This window comes from Pleurodeles waltl, chromosome 11, assembly GCF_031143425.1.
Source record: "Pleurodeles waltl isolate 20211129_DDA chromosome 11, aPleWal1.hap1.20221129, whole genome shotgun sequence".
In the NCBI taxonomy this organism is placed as follows: domain Eukaryota; kingdom Metazoa; phylum Chordata; class Amphibia; order Caudata; family Salamandridae; genus Pleurodeles; species Pleurodeles waltl.
Window position 1 is genome coordinate 1,024,839,746 of NC_090450.1, and position 20,664 is coordinate 1,024,860,409.

Here is a 20,664-nt window from a genome sequence, read left to right on the forward strand (position 1 = left end):
CTGATGCCCTGGTCCCTACACCAGAACAGCCTGCACCTCTGGTGCCCCGGTCTCTACAGCCTGCAGCTCTGGTGCCCCCGGTCTCTACAACCTGCACCTCTGGTGCCCCGGTCTCTATAGCCTGCACCTCTGGTGCCCCCAGTCTCTATAGCCTGCACCTCTGGTGCCCCCAGTCTCTATAGCCTGCACCTCTGGTGCCGCCAGTCTCTATAACCTGCACCTCTGGTGCCCCCGGTCTCTACAGCCTGCACCTCTGGTGCCCCCGGTCTCTACAGCCTGCACCTCTGGTGCCCCCGGTCTCTACAGCCGGCACCTCTGGTGCCCTCGGTCTCTACAGCCGGCACCTCTGGTGCCCTCGGTCTCTACAGCCTGCACCTCTGGTGCCCCCGGTCTCTACAGCCTGCACCTCTGGTGCCCCCGGTCTCTACAGCCTGCACCTCTGGTGCCCCCGGTCTCTACAGCCTGCACCTCTGGTGCCCCCGGTCTCTACAGCCTGCACCTCTGGTGCCCCCGGTCTCTACAGCCTGCACCTCTGGTGCCCCCGGTCTCTACAGCCTGCACCTCTGGTGCCCCCGGTCTCTACAGCCTGCACCTCTGGTGCCCCCGGTCTCTACAGCCTGCACCTCTGGTGCCCCCGGTCTCTACAGCCTGCACCTCTGGTGCCCCAGGTCTCTACAGCCTGCACCTCTGGTGCCCTGAGTCCCTACAGCCTGCACCTCTGGTGCCCTGAGTCTCTACAGCCTGCACCTCTGGTGCCCTGAGTCTCTACAGCCTGCACCTCTGGTGCCCTGAGTCTCTACAGCCTGCACCTCTGGTGCCCCAGGCCCTACAGCCGGCACCTCTGGTGCCCCCGGTCTCTACGGCCTGCACCTCTGGTGCCCCGGTCTCTACAGCCTGCACCTCTGCTGCCCTCGGTCTCTACAGCCTGCACCTCTGGTGCCCTGAGTCTCTACAGCCTGCACCTCTGGTGCCCTGAGTCTCTACAGCCTGCACCTCTGGTGCCCTGAGTCTCTACAGCCTGCACCTCTGGTGCCCTGAGTCTCTACAGCCTGCACCTCTGGTGCCCTGAGTCTCTACAGCCTGCACCTCTCGTGCCCCAGTCCCTGCAGCCGGCACCTCTGGTGCCCCCGGCCTCTACAGCCTGCACCACTGGTGCCCCCGGTCTCTACAGCCAGCACCTCTGGTGCCTCATTCTCTATAGCCAGCACCTCTGGTGCCCCCAGTCTCTACGGCCTGCACCTCTGGTGCCCCCAGTCTCTACAGCCTGCGCCTCTGGTGCCCCCGGTCTCTACAGCCTGCACCTCTGGTGCCCCCGGTCTCTACAGCCTGCACCTCTGGTGCCCCCGCTCTCTAGAGCCTGCACCTCTGGTGCCCCCGGTCTCTACAGCCTGCACCTCTGGTGCCCCCGGTCTCTACAGCCTGCACCTCTGGTGCCCCCGGTCTCTACAGCCTGCACCACTGGTGCCCCGGTCTCTACAGCCTGCACCACTGGTGCCCCGGTCTCTACAGCCTGCGCCTCTGGTGCCCCGGTCTCTACAGCCTGCGCCTCTGGTGCCCCCGGTCTACAGCCTGCACCTCTGGTGCCCCAAGTCTCTACAGCCTGCACCTCTGGTGCCCCCGGTCTCTACAGCCTGCACCTCTGATGCCCCAAGTCTCTACAGCCTGCGCCTCTGGTGCCCCCGGTCTCTACAGCCTGCACCTCTGGTGCCCCAAGTCTCTACAGCCTGCGCCTCTGGTGCCCCCGGTCTCTACAGCCTCCGCCTCTGGTGCCCCCAGTCTCTACAGCCTGCACCTCTGGTGCCCCGGTCTCTATAGCCTGCACCTCTGGTGCCCCCGGTCTCTACAGCCTGCACCTCTGGTGCCCAAGTCTCTACAGCCTGCGCCTCTGGTGCCCCCGGTTTCTACAGCGGGCACCAGAGCCCGGTCTCTACGGGCTACACCTCTGGTGCCCCAGTCTCTACAGCCTGCACCTCTGGTGCCCCCGGTCTCTACAGCCTGCACCTCTGGTGCCCCCGGTCTCTACATCCTGCACCTCTGGTGCCCCCGGTCTCTACAGCCTGCACCTCTGGTGCCCTGGTCTCTACAACCTGCACCTCTGGTGCCCCAGTCCCTACAGCCTGCACCTCTGGTGCCCCGGTCCCTACAGCCTGCACCTCTGATGCCCCGGTCCCTACACCAGAACAGCCTGCACCTCTGGTGCCCCCGGTCTCTACAACCTGCACCTCTGGTGCCCCAAGTCTCTACAGCCTGCACCTCTGATGCCCTGGTCCCTACACCAGAACAGCCTGCACCTCTGGTGCCCCGGTCTCTACAGCCTGCAGCTCTGGTGCCCCCGGTCTCTACAACCTGCACCTCTGGTGCCCCGGTCTCTATAGCCTGCACCTCTGGTGCCCCCAGTCTCTATAGCCTGCACCTCTGGTGCCCCCAGTCTCTATAGCCTGCACCTCTGGTGCCGCCAGTCTCTATAACCTGCACCTCTGGTGCCCCCGGTCTCTACAGCCTGCACCTCTGGTGCCCCCGGTCTCTACAGCCTGCACCTCTGGTGCCCCCGGTCTCTACAGCCGGCACCTCTGGTGCCCTCGGTCTCTACAGCCGGCACCTCTGGTGCCCTCGGTCTCTACAGCCTGCACCTCTGGTGCCCCCGGTCTCTACAGCCTGCACCTCTGGTGCCCCCGGTCTCTACAGCCTGCACCTCTGGTGCCCCCGGTCTCTACAGCCTGCACCTCTGGTGCCCCCGGTCTCTACAGCCTGCACCTCTGGTGCCCCCGGTCTCTACAGCCTGCACCTCTGGTGCCCCCGGTCTCTACAGCCTGCACCTCTGGTGCCCCCGGTCTCTACAGCCTGCACCTCTGGTGCCCCCGGTCTCTACAGCCTGCACCTCTGGTGCCCCCGGTCTCTACAGCCTGCACCTCTGGTGCCCCAGGTCTCTACAGCCTGCACCTCTGGTGCCCTGAGTCCCTACAGCCTGCACCTCTGGTGCCCTGAGTCTCTACAGCCTGCACCTCTGGTGCCCTGAGTCTCTACAGCCTGCACCTCTGGTGCCCTGAGTCTCTACAGCCTGCACCTCTGGTGCCCCAGGCCCTACAGCCGGCACCTCTGGTGCCCCCGGTCTCTACGGCCTGCACCTCTGGTGCCCCGGTCTCTACAGCCTGCACCTCTGCTGCCCTCGGTCTCTACAGCCTGCACCTCTGGTGCCCTGAGTCTCTACAGCCTGCACCTCTGGTGCCCTGAGTCTCTACAGCCTGCACCTCTGGTGCCCTGAGTCTCTACAGCCTGCACCTCTGGTGCCCTGAGTCTCTACAGCCTGCACCTCTGGTGCCCTGAGTCTCTACAGCCTGCACCTCTGGTGCCCCAGTCCCTGCAGCCGGCACCTCTGGTGCCCCCGGCCTCTACAGCCTGCACCACTGGTGCCCCCGGTCTCTACAGCCAGCACCTCTGGTGCCTCATTCTCTATAGCCAGCACCTCTGGTGCCCCCAGTCTCTACGGCCTGCACCTCTGGTGCCCCCAGTCTCTACAGCCTGCGCCTCTGGTGCCCCCGGTCTCTACAGCCTGCACCTCTGGTGCCCCCGGTCTCTACAGCCTGCACCTCTGGTGCCCCCGCTCTCTAGAGCCTGCACCTCTGGTGCCCCCGGTCTCTACAGCCTGCACCTCTGGTGCCCCCGGTCTCTACAGCCTGCACCTCTGGTGCCCCCGGTCTCTACAGCCTGCACCACTGGTGCCCCGGTCTCTACAGCCTGCACCACTGGTGCCCCGGTCTCTACAGCCTGCGCCTCTGGTGCCCCGGTCTCTACAGCCTGCGCCTCTGGTGCCCCCGGTCTACAGCCTGCACCTCTGGTGCCCCAAGTCTCTACAGCCTGCACCTCTGGTGCCCCCGGTCTCTACAGCCTGCACCTCTGATGCCCCAAGTCTCTACAGCCTGCGCCTCTGGTGCCCCCGGTCTCTACAGCCTGCACCTCTGGTGCCCCAAGTCTCTACAGCCTGCGCCTCTGGTGCCCCCGGTCTCTACAGCCTCCGCCTCTGGTGCCCCCAGTCTCTACAGCCTGCACCTCTGGTGCCCCGGTCTCTATAGCCTGCACCTCTGGTGCCCCCAGTCTCTATAGCCTGCACCTCTGGTGCCCCCAGTCTCTATAGCCTGCACCTCTGGTGCCCCCGGTCTCTATAACCTGCACCTCTGGTGCCCCCGGTCTCTACAACCTGCACCTCTGGTGCCCCCGGTCTCTACAGCCTGCACCTCTGGCGCCCCCGGTCTCTACAGCCTGCACCTCGGGTGCCCCCGGTCTTTACAGCCGGCACCTCTGGTGCCCTCGGTCTCTACAGCCGGCACCTCTGGTGCCCTCGGTCTCTACAGCCGGCACCTCTGGTGCCCTCGGTCTCTACAGCCGGCACCTCTGGTGCCCTCGGTCTCTACAGCCTGCACCTCTGGTGCCCCCGGTCTCTACAGCCTGCACCTCTGGTGCTCCGGTCTCTACAGCCTGCACCTCTGGTGCCCCCGGTCTCTACAGCCTGCACCTCTGGTGCCCCCGGTCTCTACAGCCTGCACCTCTGGTGCCCCTGGTCTCTACAGCCTGCACATCTGGTGCCCCCGGTCTCTACGGGCTGCACCTCTGGTGCCCTGAGTCTCTACAGCCTGCACCTCTGGTGCCCCAGTCCCTACAGCCGGCACCTCTGGTGCCCCCGGTCTCTACGGCCTGCACCTCTGGTGCCCCGGTCTCTACAGCCTGCACCTCTGCTGCCCTCGGTCTCTACAGCCTGCACCTCTGGTGCCCTGAGTCCCTACAGCCTGCACCTCTGGTGCCCTGAGTCTCTACAGCCTGCACCTCTGGTGCCCTGAGTCTCTACAGCCTGCACCTCTGGTGCCCTGAGTCTCTACAGCCTGCACCTCTGGTGCCCCAGGCCCTACAGCCGGCACCTCTGGTGCCCCCGGTCTCTACGGCCTGCACCTCTGGTGCCCCGGTCTCTACAGCCTGCACCTCTGCTGCCCTCGGTCTCTACAGCCTGCACCTCTGGTGCCCTGAGTCTCTACAGCCTGCACCTCTGGTGCCCTGAGTCTCTACAGCCTGCACCTCTGGTGCCCTGAGTCTCTACAGCCTGCACCTCTGGTGCCCTGAGTCTCTACAGCCTGCACCTCTGGTGCCCTGAGTCTCTACAGCCTGCACCTCTGGTGCCCCAGTCCCTGCAGCCGGCACCTCTGGTGCCCCCGGCCTCTACAGCCTGCACCACTGGTGCCCCCGGTCTCTACAGCCAGCACCTCTGGTGCCTCATTCTCTATAGCCAGCACCTCTGGTGCCCCCAGTCTCTACGGCCTGCACCTCTGGTGCCCCCAGTCTCTACAGCCTGCGCCTCTGGTGCCCCCGGTCTCTACAGCCTGCACCTCTGGTGCCCCCGGTCTCTACAGCCTGCACCTCTGGTGCCCCCGCTCTCTAGAGCCTGCACCTCTGGTGCCCCCGGTCTCTACAGCCTGCACCTCTGGTGCCCCCGGTCTCTACAGCCTGCACCTCTGGTGCCCCCGGTCTCTACAGCCTGCACCACTGGTGCCCCGGTCTCTACAGCCTGCACCACTGGTGCCCCGGTCTCTACAGCCTGCGCCTCTGGTGCCCCGGTCTCTACAGCCTGCGCCTCTGGTGCCCCCGGTCTACAGCCTGCACCTCTGGTGCCCCAGGTCTCTACAGCCTGCACCTCTGGTGCCCCCGGTCTCTACAGCCTGCACCTCTGATGCCCCAAGTCTCTACAGCCTGCGCCTCTGGTGCCCCCGGTCTCTACAGCCTGCACCTCTGGTGCCCCAAGTCTCTACAGCCTGCGCCTCTGGTGCCCCCGGTCTCTACAGCCTCCGCCTCTGGTGCCCCCAGTCTCTACAGCCTGCACCTCTGGTGCCCCGGTCTCTATAGCCTGCACCTCTGGTGCCCCCAGTCTCTATAGCCTGCACCTCTGGTGCCCCCAGTCTCTATAGCCTGCACCTCTGGTGCCCCCGGTCTCTATAACCTGCACCTCTGGTGCCCCCGGTCTCTACAACCTGCACCTCTGGTGCCCCCGGTCTCTACAGCCTGCACCTCTGGCGCCCCCGGTCTCTACAGCCTGCACCTCGGGTGCCCCCGGTCTTTACAGCCGGCACCTCTGGTGCCCTCGGTCTCTACAGCCGGCACCTCTGGTGCCCTCGGTCTCTACAGCCGGCACCTCTGGTGCCCTCGGTCTCTACAGCCGGCACCTCTGGTGCCCTCGGTCTCTACAGCCTGCACCTCTGGTGCCCCCGGTCTCTACAGCCTGCACCTCTGGTGCTCCGGTCTCTACAGCCTGCACCTCTGGTGCCCCCGGTCTCTACAGCCTGCACCTCTGGTGTCCCCGGTCTCTACAGCCTGCACCTCTGGTGCCCCTGGTCTCTACAGCCTGCACATCTGGTGCCCCCGGTCTCTACGGGCTGCACCTCTGGTGCCCTGAGTCTCTACAGCCTGCACCTCTGGTGCCCCAGTCCCTACAGCCGGCACCTCTGGTGCCCCCGGTCTCTACGGCCTGCACCTCTGGTGCCCCGGTCTCTACAGCCTGCACCTCTGCTGCCCTCGGTCTCTACAGCCTGCACCTCTGCTGCCTCGGTCTCTACAGCCTGCACCTCTGCTGCCTCGGTCTTTACAGCCTGCACCTCTGGTGCCCTGAGTCTCTACAGCCTGCACCTCTGGTGCCCTGAGTCTCTACAGCCTGCACCTCTGGTGCCCTGAGTCTCTACAGCCTGCACCTCTGGTGCCCTGAGTCTCTACAGCCTGCACCTCTGGTGCCCCAGTCCCTGCAGCCGGCACCTCTGGTGCCCCCGGTCTCTACAGCCTGCACCACTGGTGCCCTGGTCTCTACAGCCAGCACCTCTGGTGCCTCATTCTCTACAGCCAGCACCTCTGGTGCCCCCAGTCTCTACGGCCTGCACCTCTGGTGCCCCCAGTCTCTACGGCCTGCACCTCTGGTGCCCCCAGTCTCTACGGCCTGCACCTCTGGTGCCCCCAGTCTCTACAGCCTGCGCCTCTGGTGCCCCCGGTCTCTACAGCCTGCGCCTCTGGTGCCCCCGGTCTCTACAGCCTGCGCCTCTGGTGCCCCCGGTCTCTACAGCCTGCACCTCTGGTGCCCCCGGTCTCTACAGCCTGCACCTCTGGTGCCCCCGGTCTCTACAGCCTGCACCTCTGGTGCCCCCGGTCTCTACAGCCTGCACCTCTGGTGCCCCCGGTCTCTACAGCCTGCACCTCTGATGCCCCAAGTCTCTACAGCCTGCACCTCTGATGCCCCAAGTCTCTACAGCCTGCGCCTCTGGTGCCCCCGGTCTCTACAGCCTGCACCTCTGGTGCCCCAAGTCTCTACAGCCTGCGCCTCTGGTGCCCCCGGTCTCTACAGCCTGCACCTCTGGTGCCCCAGTCCCTACAGCCGGCACCTCTGGTGCCCCCGGTCTCTACGGCCTGCACCTCTGGTGCCCCGGTCTCTACAGCCTGCGCCTCTGGTGCCCCGGTCTCTACAGCCTGCGCCTCTGGTGCCCCCGGTCTACAGCCTGCACCTCTGGTGCCCCAAGTCTCTACAGCCTGCACCTCTGGTGCCCCCGGTCTCTACAGCCTGCACCTCTGATGCCCCAAGTCTCTACAGCCTGCGCCTCTGGTGCCCCCGGTCTCTACAGCCTGCACCTCTGGTGCCCCAAGTCTCTACAGCCTGCGCCTCTGGTGCCCCCGGTCTCTACAGCCTCCGCCTCTGGTGCCCCCAGTCTCTACAGCCTGCACCTCTGGTGCCCCCGGTCTCTACAGCCTGCACCTCTGGTGCCCCAAGTCTCTACAGCCTGCACCTCTGGTGCCCCGGTCCCTACAGCCTGCACCTCTGGTGCCCTCGGTCTCTACAGCCTGCGCCTCTGGTGCCCCGGTCTCTACAGCCGGCACCTCTGGTGCCCCCGGTCTCTACAGCCTGCCCCTCTGGTGCCCCCAGATCTCTACAGCCAGCACCTCTGGTGCCCCGGTCCCTACAGCCTGCACCTCTGGTGCCCCCAGATCTCTACAGCCAGCACCTCTGGTGCCCCGGTCCCTACAGCCTGCACCTCTGGTGCCCCAAGTCTCTACAGCCTGCGCCTCTGGTGCCCCCGGTCTCTACAGCCTCCGCCTCTGGTGCCCCCAGTCTCTACAGCCTGCACCTCTGGTGCCCCCGGTCTCTACAGCCTGCACCTCTGGTGCCCCCGGTCTCTACAGCCTGCACCTCTGGTCCCCTGGTCTCTACAGCCTGCACCTCTGGTGCCCCCGGTCTCTACGGCCTGCACCTCTGGTGCCCCCGGTCTCTACGGGCTGCACCTCTGGTGCCCCCGGTCTCTACGGGCTGCACCTCTGGTGCCCCCGGTCTCTACGGGCTGCACCTCTGGTGCCCCCGGTCTCTACGGGCTGCACCTCTGGTGCCCCCGGTCTCTACAGCCTGCACGTCTGGTGCCCCTGGTCTCTACAGTCTGCACCTCTGGTGCCCCCGGTCTCTACAGTCTGCACCTCTGGTGCCCCCGGTCTTTACAGCCTGCACCTCTGGTGCCCCCAGTCTCTACAGCCTGCACCTCTGGTGCCTCCGGTCTCTACGGGCTGCACCTCTGGTGCCCCCGGTCTCTACAGCCTGCACCTCTGGTGCACCCAGTCTTTACAGCCTGCACCTCTGGTGCCCCCAGTCTTTACAGCCTGCACCTCTGGTGCCCCCGGTCTCTACAGCCTGCACCTCTGGTGCCCCCGGTCTCTACAGCCTGCACCTCTGGTGCCCCCGGTCTCTACGGGCTGCACCTCTGGTGCCCCCGGTCTCTACGGGCTGCACCTCTGGTGCCCCCGGTCTCTACAGCCTGCACCTCTGGTGCACCCAGTCTTTACAGCCTGCACCTCTGGTGCCCCCAGTCTTTACAGCCTGCACCTCTGGTGCCCTGAGTCTCTACAGCCTGCACCTCTGGTGCCCCAGTCCCTACAGCCGGCACCTCTGGTGCCCCCGGTCTCTACGGCCTGCACCTCTGGTGCCCCGGTCTCTACAGCCTGCACCTCTGCTGCCCTCGGTCTCTACAGCCTGCACCTCTGCTGCCTCGGTCTTTACAGCCTGCACCTCTGGTGCCCTGAGTCTCTACAGCCTGCACCTCTGGTGCCCTGAGTCTCTACAGCCTGCACCTCTGGTGCCCTGAGTCTCTACAGCCTGCACCTCTGGTGCCCCAGTCCCTGCAGCCGGCACCTCTGGTGCCCCCGGTCTCTACAGCCTGCACCACTGGTGCCCTGGTCTCTACAGCCAGCACCTCTGGTGCCTCATTCTCTATAGCCAGCACCTCTGGTGCCCCCAGTCTCTACAGCCTGCGCCTCTGGTGCCCCCAGTCTCTACAGCCTGCGCCTCTGGTGCCCCCAGTCTCTACAGCCTGCGCCTCTGGTGCCCCCGGTCTCTACAGCCTGCGCCTCTGGTGCCCCCGGTCTCTACAGCCTGCACCTCTGGTGCCCCCGGTCTCTACAGCCTGCACCTCTGGTGCCCCCGGTCTCTACAGCCTGCCCCACTGGTGCCCCGGTCTCTACAGCCTGCACCACTGGTGCCCCGGTCTCTACAGCCTGCGCCTCTGGTGCCCCGGTCTCTACAGCCTGCGCCTCTGGTGCCCCCGGTCTACAGCCTGCACCTCTGGTGCCCCCGGTCTCTACAGCCTGCACCTCTGGTGCCCCCGGTCTCTACGGGCTGCACCTCTGGTGCCCCCGGTCTCTACAGCCTGCACCTCTGGTGCACCCAGTCTTTACAGCCTGCACCTCTGGTGCCCCTAGTCTTTACAGCCTGCACCTCTGGTGCCCCCGGTCTCTACAGCCTGCACCTCTGGTGCCCCCGGTCTCTACAGCCTGCACCTCTGGTGCCCCCGGTCTCTACAGCCTGCACCTCTGGTGCCCCCGGTCTCTACAGCCAGCACCTCTGGTGCCCCCGGTCTCTACAGCCAGCACCTCTGGTGCCCCCGGTCTCTACAGCCAGCACCTCTGGTGCCCCCGGTCTCTACAGCCAGCACCTCTGGTGCCCCCGGTCTCTACAGCCAGCACCTCTGGTGCCCCCGGTCTCTACGGGCTGCACCTCTGGTGCCCCTGGTCTCTACGGGCTGCACCTCTGGTGCCCCAGGTCTCTACAGCCTGCGCCTCTGGTGCCCCGGGCACTACAGCCTGCACCTCTGGTGCCCCCGGTCTCTACAGCCAGCACCTCTGGTGCCCCCGGTCTCTACAGCCTGCACCTCTGGTGCCCCCCGACTCTACAGCCTGCACCTCTGGTGCCCCGGTCTCTACAGCCTGCACCTCTGGTGCCCCCAGTCTCTACAGCCTGCGCCTCTGGTTCCCCCAGTCTCTACGGGCTGCCCCTCTGGTGCCCCCAGTCTCTACCGCCTGCACCTCTGGTGCTCCCGGTCTCTACGGGCTGCACCTCTGGTACCCCCAGTCTCTACGGGCTGCACCTCTGGTGCCCCCAGTCTTTACAGCCTGCACCTCTGGTGCCCCCGGTCTCTACAGCCTGCACCTCTGGTGCCCCCGGTCTCTACAGCCTGCACCTCTGGTGCCCCCGGTCTCTACAGCCTGCACCTCTGGTGCCCCCGGTCTCTACGGCCTGCACCTCTGGTGCCCCAGGTCTCTACAGCCTGCACCTCTGGTGCCCCCGGTCTCTACAGCCTGCACCTCTGGTGCCCCAGGTCTCTACAGCCTGCACCTCTGGTGCCCCCGGTCTCTACAGCCTGCACCTCTGGTGCCCCCGGTCTCTACAGCCTGCACCTCTGGTGCCCCAGTCCCTACAGCCTGCACCTCTGGTGCCCCCGGTCTCTACAGCCTGCACCTCTGGTGCCCCCGGTCTCTACAGCCTGCACCTCTGGTGCCCCCGGTCTCTACGGGCTGCACCTCTGGTGCCCCCGGTCTCTACAGCCTGCACCTCTGGTGCCCCCGGTCTCTACAGCCTGCACCTCTGGTGCCCCTCTGCACCTCTGGTGCCCCCGGTCTCTACGGCCTGCACCTCTGGTGCCCCCGGTCTCTACGGCCTGCACCTCTGGTGCCCCCGGTCTCTACGGGCTGCACCTCTGGTGCCCCCGGTCTCTACGGGCTGCACCTCTGGTGCCCCCGGTCTCTACAGCCTGCACCTCTGGTGCCCCCAGTCTTTACAGCCTGCACCTCTGGTGCCCCCAGTCTTTACAGCCTGCACCTCTGGTGCCCCCAGTCTTTACAGCCTGCACCTCTGGTGCCCCCGGTCTCTACGGGCTGCACCTCTGGTGCCCCCAGTCTCTACAGCCTGCACCTCTGGTGCCCCCGGTCTCTACATCCTGCGCCTCTGGTGCCCCGGTCTCTACAGCCGGCACCTCTGGTGCCCCCAGTCCCTACAGCCGGCACCTCTGGTGCCCCCGGTCTCTACAGCCTGCGCCTCTGGTGCCCCGGTCTCTACAGCCTGCACCTCTGGTGCCCCCAGTCTCTACCGCCTGCACCTCTGGTGCCCCGGTCTCTACAGCCGGCACCTCTGGTGCCCCCAGTCTTTACAGCCTGCACCTCTGGTGCCCCCGGTCTCTACGGGCTGCACCTCTGGTGCCCCCAGTCTCTACAGCCGGCACCTCTGGTGCCCCCGGTCTCTACAGCCTGCGCCTCTGGTGCCCCGGTCTCTACAGCCTGCACCTCTGGTGCCCCCAGTCTCTACCGCCTGCACCTCTGGTGCTCCCGGTCTCTATGGGCTCTCTTTGGGGGGGGAGGACTAGGGTAGTAGCGACATTACTGGAGAAGACAAGACTTGCCTGGCAGCTCACATAAGAATTGGGATATTTAATTAGTGACCATTCAGAACCTCTAGGTTTTCACCAATTCAAGTGAAAATTGTATTCAAAATACATAATGTTCTTTTTTATTTTTGTTTACAATTTCTTTCATTGGGGGAGCCCTTCTGCCTCTAAGATCCCCCCGAAAGGAGGGCAGGTTACGTGCTTCACTCTCTCACTTCAAGGTAGGTATTCAAAGTTCTGTGCCCACCACAGGATGACAAAATCCTACTGTGAAGACCGGCGTCAAAGGCGCACCATCAAGCAAATGTATTTGTTTTAAAGATTCTTAAGACTAATAGAGAACACATACATGGCCCAAGGAGCCTGTTCAGCGTAGACCAGAGAAGACAAGCAGGTCCCAAAGAACCAGAATTACAAAAGAGATCTTTAATTTCTTAAAGTCAGGTTAAGTTCAATTATCACCAAACAGGACAATGTGCAAATCATACCTGGGAACTTGGAGAAGTAGGCTTTGCGATACTTGCTGCCGTTGTCGTCATTCCAGAAGTGCGTGGGCTGACATGGGATGGGCCTGGTGCAGACGAGCTCACCACTCTCCCCCCACACGGGTTTACCTGTCACACAAGAAGTGGGAGCAGTGAATCTTCACTTCTAAGGCTTTGGAGACACTGTCAAAGTGTCCACTCCAACTCCAAATGAGATCACACCTCTTGAAAGTGTGCTGATACAGCACCAACGCTTCTGAGCATGAAACCACTGTGGTACTATCACCCAACTCAAGGTCACTCCATTCACCACCATCACCCAACTCATCCCATTCCTGACTCTGGACAAGCTTAAAGTCACTTCATTCATCACCCAACTCAAGGTCACTCCATTCCTGACCATTACCCAACACAAGGTCGCTCCATTCATCACCAAAATCAAGGTCACTCCATCCCTGACCATCAACCAAAACAAGGTTGCTCCATTCATCACCATCACCCAACTCAAGATCACTCCATTCCCCACCATCACCCAACTCAAGGTCATTCCATTGCTGACTATCTGCCAACTCGAGATTACTCCATTCCTCACCATCACCCAACTCAAGATCACGCCATTCCTGACCCTCACCCAACTTAAAGTCAGTCCATTACTCACAATCACCCAACTCAAGGGCACTCGATTCCTCGCTATCACCAAACTCAAGGTCACACTATTCCTGACCATCAGCTAACTCAAGGTGACTCCATTTCTAACCATCACCCAACTCAAGGTGACTCCATTCCTGTTCATCCCCCAGCTCAAGGTCACTCCATTCCTCACCATCACCCAACCCAAGGTCACTCCATTTTTTACTGCATGTACACTGTGAAAACAGAGCAGCAGAAGATCCACTAATGTCATGACGGACCCAGAAAGGGGAAATAAAGTGAGGATGGAAGTGATGAAGAAAAGAGAGGAAAATGGGGAAAGTGGCGCTTCATGAAAGGACCCATCGTCTAGTGATGGGCTAAAAGCCTAAGGATGGGGAGAGGCAAACCTCCCATTATAAGAGCCATTCTGTGATGGGCAGGAACCAGCGGCACATTAGGATGGGCAGAAGGTATCATGTGGATAGACTCCAGTAAGGGCAATGGGAAGAAGGCACCACATCATGAGGGTGGGGAGGCACCCCACAACGAGAAGTGAACTTACGATGGGCAAAGCTACAAAAGAGACAGACTGTTCAAATGCAGTAAGATTGACTGTTCATTCGCCTCCACCGCACACAAACAGTGCACCAATCCAAATGTGGACCTGGGTGTAGAATTGAGACTTTTCCAATAATGAAGGTGAGCACTTTACAAGCGTCAACTGTCCCTGGACATTCCTCTGCTCTGTTCACCTACATCCTACTGGTTCCGAAAGTTATGGGTCACAAAGAGGATGAGATCACACTACCTACCACACTCTCTGATTCACTTAGGAACAAAAATTACACATCAGTAGGATTATTTGCATTTCTCCATCCACACATCCTAACCCCCATCAGATGTAGTCTGAGCAGCTGTGACTGGACATGATACATGTCAACACAAGACCGTCACGAGTTATGACTCACCCACTTGTTCTAATAGTTGGCATAGGAAAATATAAATGAAATCGGCTTGGGTCCACTTAAGGCACTTTTCACAGATTTGGTACAACATCACACACTACTTCAGTGTCTGCAGTCCTTTTGTGTTGATATTAGTGTAGAAAATTAAGATAAGCAGAGAAATTACCTTCCTCATTCCAGGCCTCCACGGCCATGCCGAGGTTCCTGGCCTGAATCTCTCCTTTGTACACTGGAATGGTCATATTCTGCCCCATAAAACAGGATACAATATCTGTACCACCTGGAGGAAGAGAAACAGGAGGCGGTCAGTCTTAGAGTCCACTGACAGATCAAAGGGAAAACAACAACCGTCCAACAGGAATTCAAACTGCAAGCACCGTGTGCCACACACAGGCCAAGCAGCAAGTACCCTGTACTATACGCAGGCCAAGCTGTGTACACCATGTACAGCACACAAGACAACCAGCAAGCAACGTGTGCCACACACAGGCCAAGCAGCAAGTACCTTGTACTATACGCAGGGTAAGCAGTATACACCATGTACAGCACACAAGCTGAACAACAAGAACTGTGTGCCACACACAGGCCAAGCAGCAAGTACCTTCTACTATACGCAGGGTAAGCAGTGTACACCACATACCGCACAAGCTGACCAACAAGTACCGTGTGCCACACACAGGCCAAGCAGCAAGAACCTTGTACTATACGCAGGCCAAGCTGTGTACACCACGTACAGCACACAAGCTGAACAACAAGAACTGTGTGCCACACACAGGCCAAGCAGCAAGTACCTTCTACTATACGCAGGGTAAGCAGTGTACACCACATACCGCACAAGCTGACCAACAAGTACCGTGTGCCACACACAGGCCAAGCAGCAAGAACCTTGTACTATACGCAGGCCAAGCTGTGTACACCACGTACAGCACACAAGCTGACCAACAAGTACTATGTGCCACACACAGGCCAAGCAGCAAGTATTGAGCACTACACACAGGCCAAGAAGCACATAACAAGCACTACACAAAGGCCAAAAAACATGTCCTGATTACTGCAAAAAGACCAAGCAGTAAGTACTGAGTACTACACTCAGGCCAAGCAGCAAGTACCATGAGCCACACACAAAGGCCAAGCAGTGTGCACTGCGTACTGCGCACAGGCCAAGCAGGGGCTATAGTGTGCTGCGCACAGCTTAGTCAGTGTGTAGTGTGCCGTGCACTAACCAAATAGTGGAAATAGTGTGACGCGCTCAGGTCACACAGCGTGTACAGTTTGCTGCTCACAGGCCAAGCAGTGTGAACAGTGCACTGCACATAGGACAAGCAGCGTGTGCAAAGGCCAACCAACATGAACAGTGCATTGTGCACAGTCCAAGCAGTGTGTACAGTATGCTGAGCACAGGTGAAGCAGCGTGTACAGTACGCTGAGTGTGAGAGGAGGGCTCTTTTTGCATGGTTAGCCCCAACTTTTTGATGCTGATGTGTTCTAGAAAGTTGGTAGTGCCCAGGGCCCCTGCTAATCAGGTTCCCTGGGCCAGAGCTCTTTCCCTAAATCTGTTGTGATGCTTGGCACAATTGGATACACTCTTGAATACCCCTTAACTCCCTAGTAAATGGGTACCCCAGGACCCAGGGCAAGAGATATTAAGAGTAGACCCCTGGGGGCAGCAGCACTGATTGTGCCGCTCCCAAGGGTCCTGCACCCAGAAGCACCCAGCCTTGCCATTGCAGGCTGAGTGTACTGGGGCAACCCTAAAAAGACAAACTTGACATCGCACACTCCCTTTGTGCCCTGTCCACCCTACACTGCATATATCATGGGTAAGTCATCCCTCTAGCAGGCCTTTCAGCCCTAAGGCAGGGTGCACCATACTGTCTGTGAGGGCAGAGCTGCATGAGCAATATGCCCCCACTGTGTCCTTGCCAAACCAAAGACATAGTGAGTGAACAGAGCAGACATTTTAAATGCATGTACTGGACAGTGGTCAAACACGAGTTTCCCAGCTACATGATGGCCACTCTGCACCCTGGGCTGTTTGGTATCAAACAACTCAGAATGATAAATCCAAGCAGGTGCCAGCATTGGATTTATCCCTAAATGTACCCAGGAGCGTGTACAGTGCCCTGAGCACAGGCCAAGCAGCGTTTACAATGTCCTGACCATAAGCCAAGGAGCGCATACAGTGCCCTGAGCACAGGCCAAGGAGCACGTACAGTGCCCTGAGCACAGGCCAAGCAGCATGTACGGTGCATTGAGAACAGGCCAAGCAACGTGTACAGTGTCCTGAGAACAGGCCAAGCAGCGTGTACAGTGCCCTGAGCACAGGCCAAGCAGCGTGTACAGTGTCCTGAGCACAAGCCAAGGAGCGGGTACAGTGCCCGGAGCACAGGCCAAGCAGCGTGTACGGTGCATTGAGAACAGGCCAAGCAGCGTGTACAGTGCCCTGAGCACAGGCCAAGCAGCGTGTACGGTGCATTGAGAACAGGCCAAGCAGTGTGTCAGTGCCCTGAGCACAGGCCAAGCAGCGCGTACAGTGCCCTGAGCACAGGCCAAGCAGCGCGTACAGTGCCCTGAGCACAGGCCACGCTGCACGTACAGTGCCCTGAGCACAGGCCACGCTGCACGTACAGTGCCCTGAGCACAGGCCACGCTGCACGTACAGTGCCCTGAGCACAGGCCACGCAGCGCGAACAGTGCCCTGAGCACAGGCCACGCAGCGCGAACAGTGCCCTGAGCACAGGCCAAGCAGCGCGAACAGTGCCCTGAGCACAGGCCAAGCAGCGCGTACAGTGCCCTGAGCACAGGCCAAGCAGCGCGTACAGTGCCCTGAGCACAGGCCAAGCAGCGCAGCAGCGCATACAGTGCCCTGAGCACAGGCGAAGCAGCGCATACAGTGCCCTGAAGACAGGCCAAGCAGCGCATACAGTGCCCTGAACACAGGCCAAGCAGCGCGTACACTGCCCTGAGCACCAGCCAAGCAGCGTGTACAGTGCCCTGAGCACAAGCCAAGCAGCGCGTACAGTGCCCTGAGCACAAGCCAAGCAGCGCGTACAGTGCCCTGAGCACCGGCCAAGCAGCGTGTACGATGCATTGAGAACAGGCCAAGCAGCGCGTACAGTGCCCTGAGCACAGGCCACGCAGCACGTACAGTGCCCTGAGCACAGGCCACGCAGCACGTACAGTGCCCTGAGCACAGGCCACGCAGCGCGAACAGTGCCCTGAGCACAGGCCAAGCAGCGTGTACGATGCATTGAGAACAGGCCAAGCAGCGTGTACAGTGCCCTGAGCACAGGCCAAGCAGCGTGTACAGTGCCCTGAGCACAGGCCAAGCAGCGCGTACAGTGCCCTGAGCACAGGCCGAGCAGCGTGTACAGTGCCCTGAGCACAGGCCGAGCAGCACGGACAATGCCCTGAGCACAGGCAGAGCAGCACGGACAATGCCCTGAGCACAGGCAGAGCAGCGCGTACAGTGCCCTGAGCACAGGCCGAGCAGCGCGTACAGTGCCCTGAGCACAGGCCGAGCAGCGCGTACAGTGCCCTGAGCACAGGCCGAGCAGCGCGTACAGTGCCCTGAGCACAGGCCGAGCAGCGCGTACAGTGCCCTGAGCACAGGCCGAGCAGCGCGTACAGTGCCCTGAACACCGGCCAAGCAGCGCGTACAGTGCCCTGAGCACCGGCCAAGCAGCGCGTACACTGCCCTGAGCACCGGCCAAGCAGCGCGTACAGTGCCCTGAGCACCGGCCAAGCAGCGCGTACAGTGTGCTGTGCACAGGCCAAGCAGCGCTTACAGTGCCCTGAGCACTGGCCAAGCAGCGTGTACAGTGCCCTGAGCACAGGCCAAGCAGCGTGTACAGTGCCCTGAGCACAGGCCAAGCAGCGTGTACAGTGCCCTGAGCGCAGACCAAGCAGCGTGTACAGTGCCCTGAGCACAGGCCAAGTAATAAAGAACTTGCACAGTACAGACTGCCCAACACTTTAGCACCAAAGGCCTCAAAAGAGCCCGGGGAAAAATCAGTAAGTGTTAGGAACTAAAAAGCACAATTCACTTTCACTTGGTGAAAATGGAATGCATGAGCTAAGAATGACTCTTCGCAGCAGAAGAGAAGCCTGTGATGGTCACCGTGGAGAGTGGCGAGGAGATACCTACATCCAGCACAATACTTGTAAAGACACTGCAACTCTTTGGTAATTGGAAGAGGCTTCCAGGGGCTGTAGGGTCAGTGGTGTTTGACATAACGGAGGAATTGAACAGGAAAAGGTGGCAATATACAAAGGTCATGTTTGAGATGAACGTGCTAATATCTGCATGCTTAGAGCCATCAAGAGACACTGAGCATCATCACAAGCAGCAACCTGGGTTGTCATGGAGACGGCCAACTCATAATGGGCCCTTAAAGGTTTAAACATAAAAGGCTATTTGAACGGTTCCTATTTAGGTCCAGTATTAGCCCAAAACCTTGATTTTAATAAAATTAAGTATATAATAAACTTACTCACCAGGCCTTTCATTAAACCTGTAAACAACATTTCTGTGATTTCCACAGTGTGCCACCTGACTGGTATTGTGGTTCATCTCTGAGCTTTCTACGAATGCATCCAGATATGTACACAGTCCAGTCAGGACGACTGGCCTCGTCAAGGGTCAGTCATTTAAGGTAAATGAGTAACAACAATGATTTTGTTGTGAATAATACTGAAAATGTTTCAATTCTGAAATTGAAATTACAATTTAAACAACGAGGCTTGAGGAAGGGTTAGTGGTCTTTAAAGTGTCTCAATCATCCCTAGTATGTGTGCACTATGTAAAGAACACATGCCCTTTTACAAGTGCAGATGCAATATGTGACTACTGCTCTATACTCTCTGCAGAGGCGCCAAGGACTGGATGGTGAATATCCTGAACACGTTCTTGACCTTCAGCCCACAGTTCCAGGCCTCAGTCATGGCACATTATAAACACCTGGATACAAATAGGGTGCACTGTCCTTGTTTGTAGCACGGCACAGCTTTAAGCCAGTGGCTTGGGTGCAAACAATGCGAAGGGAGAAGATCCCCTGGCAGGCAGGTGCAGTGAGTGACTGCACCCACCTGCAGGGGGTATTTGGAGGGGTTCATGGATTAAGCACCCTAGAGGGCTGCCCTCCGGAGGTGCACTACAGTGCACCATCTTTTTGTGGCACAGTTTCAGTGCACTTCCTCTGGGCCTGTTTGCCTCTATGCCCGCTTCCATATTAGGGCACGACACAGAGACAAAGTGATTTCATCTTTTGCCTGGGCCACACCCTGATGCAAAAGGGGGAACACCCTCTGAAGATAAGGCTTTCATCTTTAGCTGACTGGACTACGGCAAAGCTCTCTATGCAGGGATCGCAGCTCACGTCCTCTGACTACAGACCATATAGAATGCTGCAGTCAAATCTGTCCCCGATCTACCCAGATCAACCCATATCACCCCTTACCTCAGGAAACTACCCTGCCTCCCGGAACCAAAAAGATGCCAGTTCAAACTCCTGACCCACACATACAAGGCCGTACACAACGGTGGATCCGCCTACTTGAACCATCACCTGGTCTTCCAATAGCCCAGTAGACGCCTCCGCTCCGCTTTCCTTTCTTTAATCCTCACCCACCACATCAGGCACGGCAGATGCGGAGGTCGCTCCTTCTACCTATCAGCGAAGACATGGAGCTGCTCTTATCCCTGGACCGCCCCGTCTCTTCCAGAGTTCCATAAGTCCCTGATGTCCCGGCTAATCAACTGGACCCTGCCAGCGCCTGGATACCCTCACGGGTGACAAGAAGCACTCTACAAATCTAGAGATTGATTCACTCTGATTGACTGGATCCCAGTCAACTGCTGCAGTGGTCTGAGTACTATGGAGAGCTGCACCCCTTACTGTCAGCTCCTTATAAATGATGTCAAGAGAGCTGAAGTCTTCGAGACCGGCCCCTAGGCACCAAACAGAAGAGACCTTTCTGTGCCACTAGCCAGAATACATGGGTCTTCCTACTGTTTACACAACTTAGTGCTAGCATCATTTGTGCAAAGGTGCAGTCGGCAGCAGACTCGGCACAGACGTCCCTCAGCTTGACTGGCCGCTGTGAACACCCCTGGTCAAAGGTTCCATAGTGGATATTTCTCACTCGTTTAGACTTTTGAACTGATGTTTTTAAAGCAAGGCCTATTGTTCTTTATTCTTTACAACTCTTTAACAAGATCCATTCTTATTCTTTTTTTATTCTTTTTAATTATTACGCATTTCTCTTTTTGGTTTGCACCTTTACGTTTTTTTGTTTAAAACACAGGGGGTCAATCCTACCCCGGCGGGCGGCGGTCGCCGCCCGACAGGCGGTGACCGCCAAAAGACCGTACCGCGGTCAAATGACCGTGGCGGTCATTTTAACTTTCCCGCTGGGCTGGCGGGCGACCGCCCGCCCAGCGGGAAAGCCCCAGCAACGATGAAGCCGGCTCCGGATGGAGCCGGCGGAGTTGCTGGTGTGCGACGGGTGCAGTTGCACCCGTCACGATTTTCAGTGTCTGCTTTGCAGACACTGAAAATCTTAATGGGGCCCTGTTAGGGGGCCCCTGCAGTGCCCATGCCAGTGGCATGGGCACTGCAGGGGCCCCAGGGGCCCTACGACACCCGTTCCCGCCATCCTGTTTCTGGCGGTGAAAACCGCCAGAAACAGGATGGCGGGAAGGGGGTCGGAATCCACATGGCGGCGCTGCTTGCAACGCCGCCGTGGAGGATTCCCTGGGGCAGGGGAAAACCGGCGGAAAACCGTTGGTTTCCCTTTTCTGACCGCGGCTTTACCGCCGCGGTCAGAATTGCCCCTGAAGCACCACCAGCCTGTTGGCGGTGCTTC

General features: G+C 59.9%; 1 protein-coding gene across 1 annotated transcript in view; it reads right to left on the minus strand.

The window, feature by feature from the left end:
* AACS (acetoacetyl-CoA synthetase) overlaps positions 1–20,664 on the minus strand; it is a 285,977-nt gene that overhangs the window by 68,412 nt on the left and 196,901 nt on the right. The window contains exons 13-14 of the mRNA XM_069215374.1: positions 13,964–14,077; positions 12,203–12,328 (exon numbers count right to left, since the gene is read on the minus strand). Of these exons, the coding sequence (XP_069071475.1) occupies positions 12,203–12,328; positions 13,964–14,077 (240 nt within the window). The remainder of the gene's footprint in view (positions 1–12,202; positions 12,329–13,963; positions 14,078–20,664) is intronic.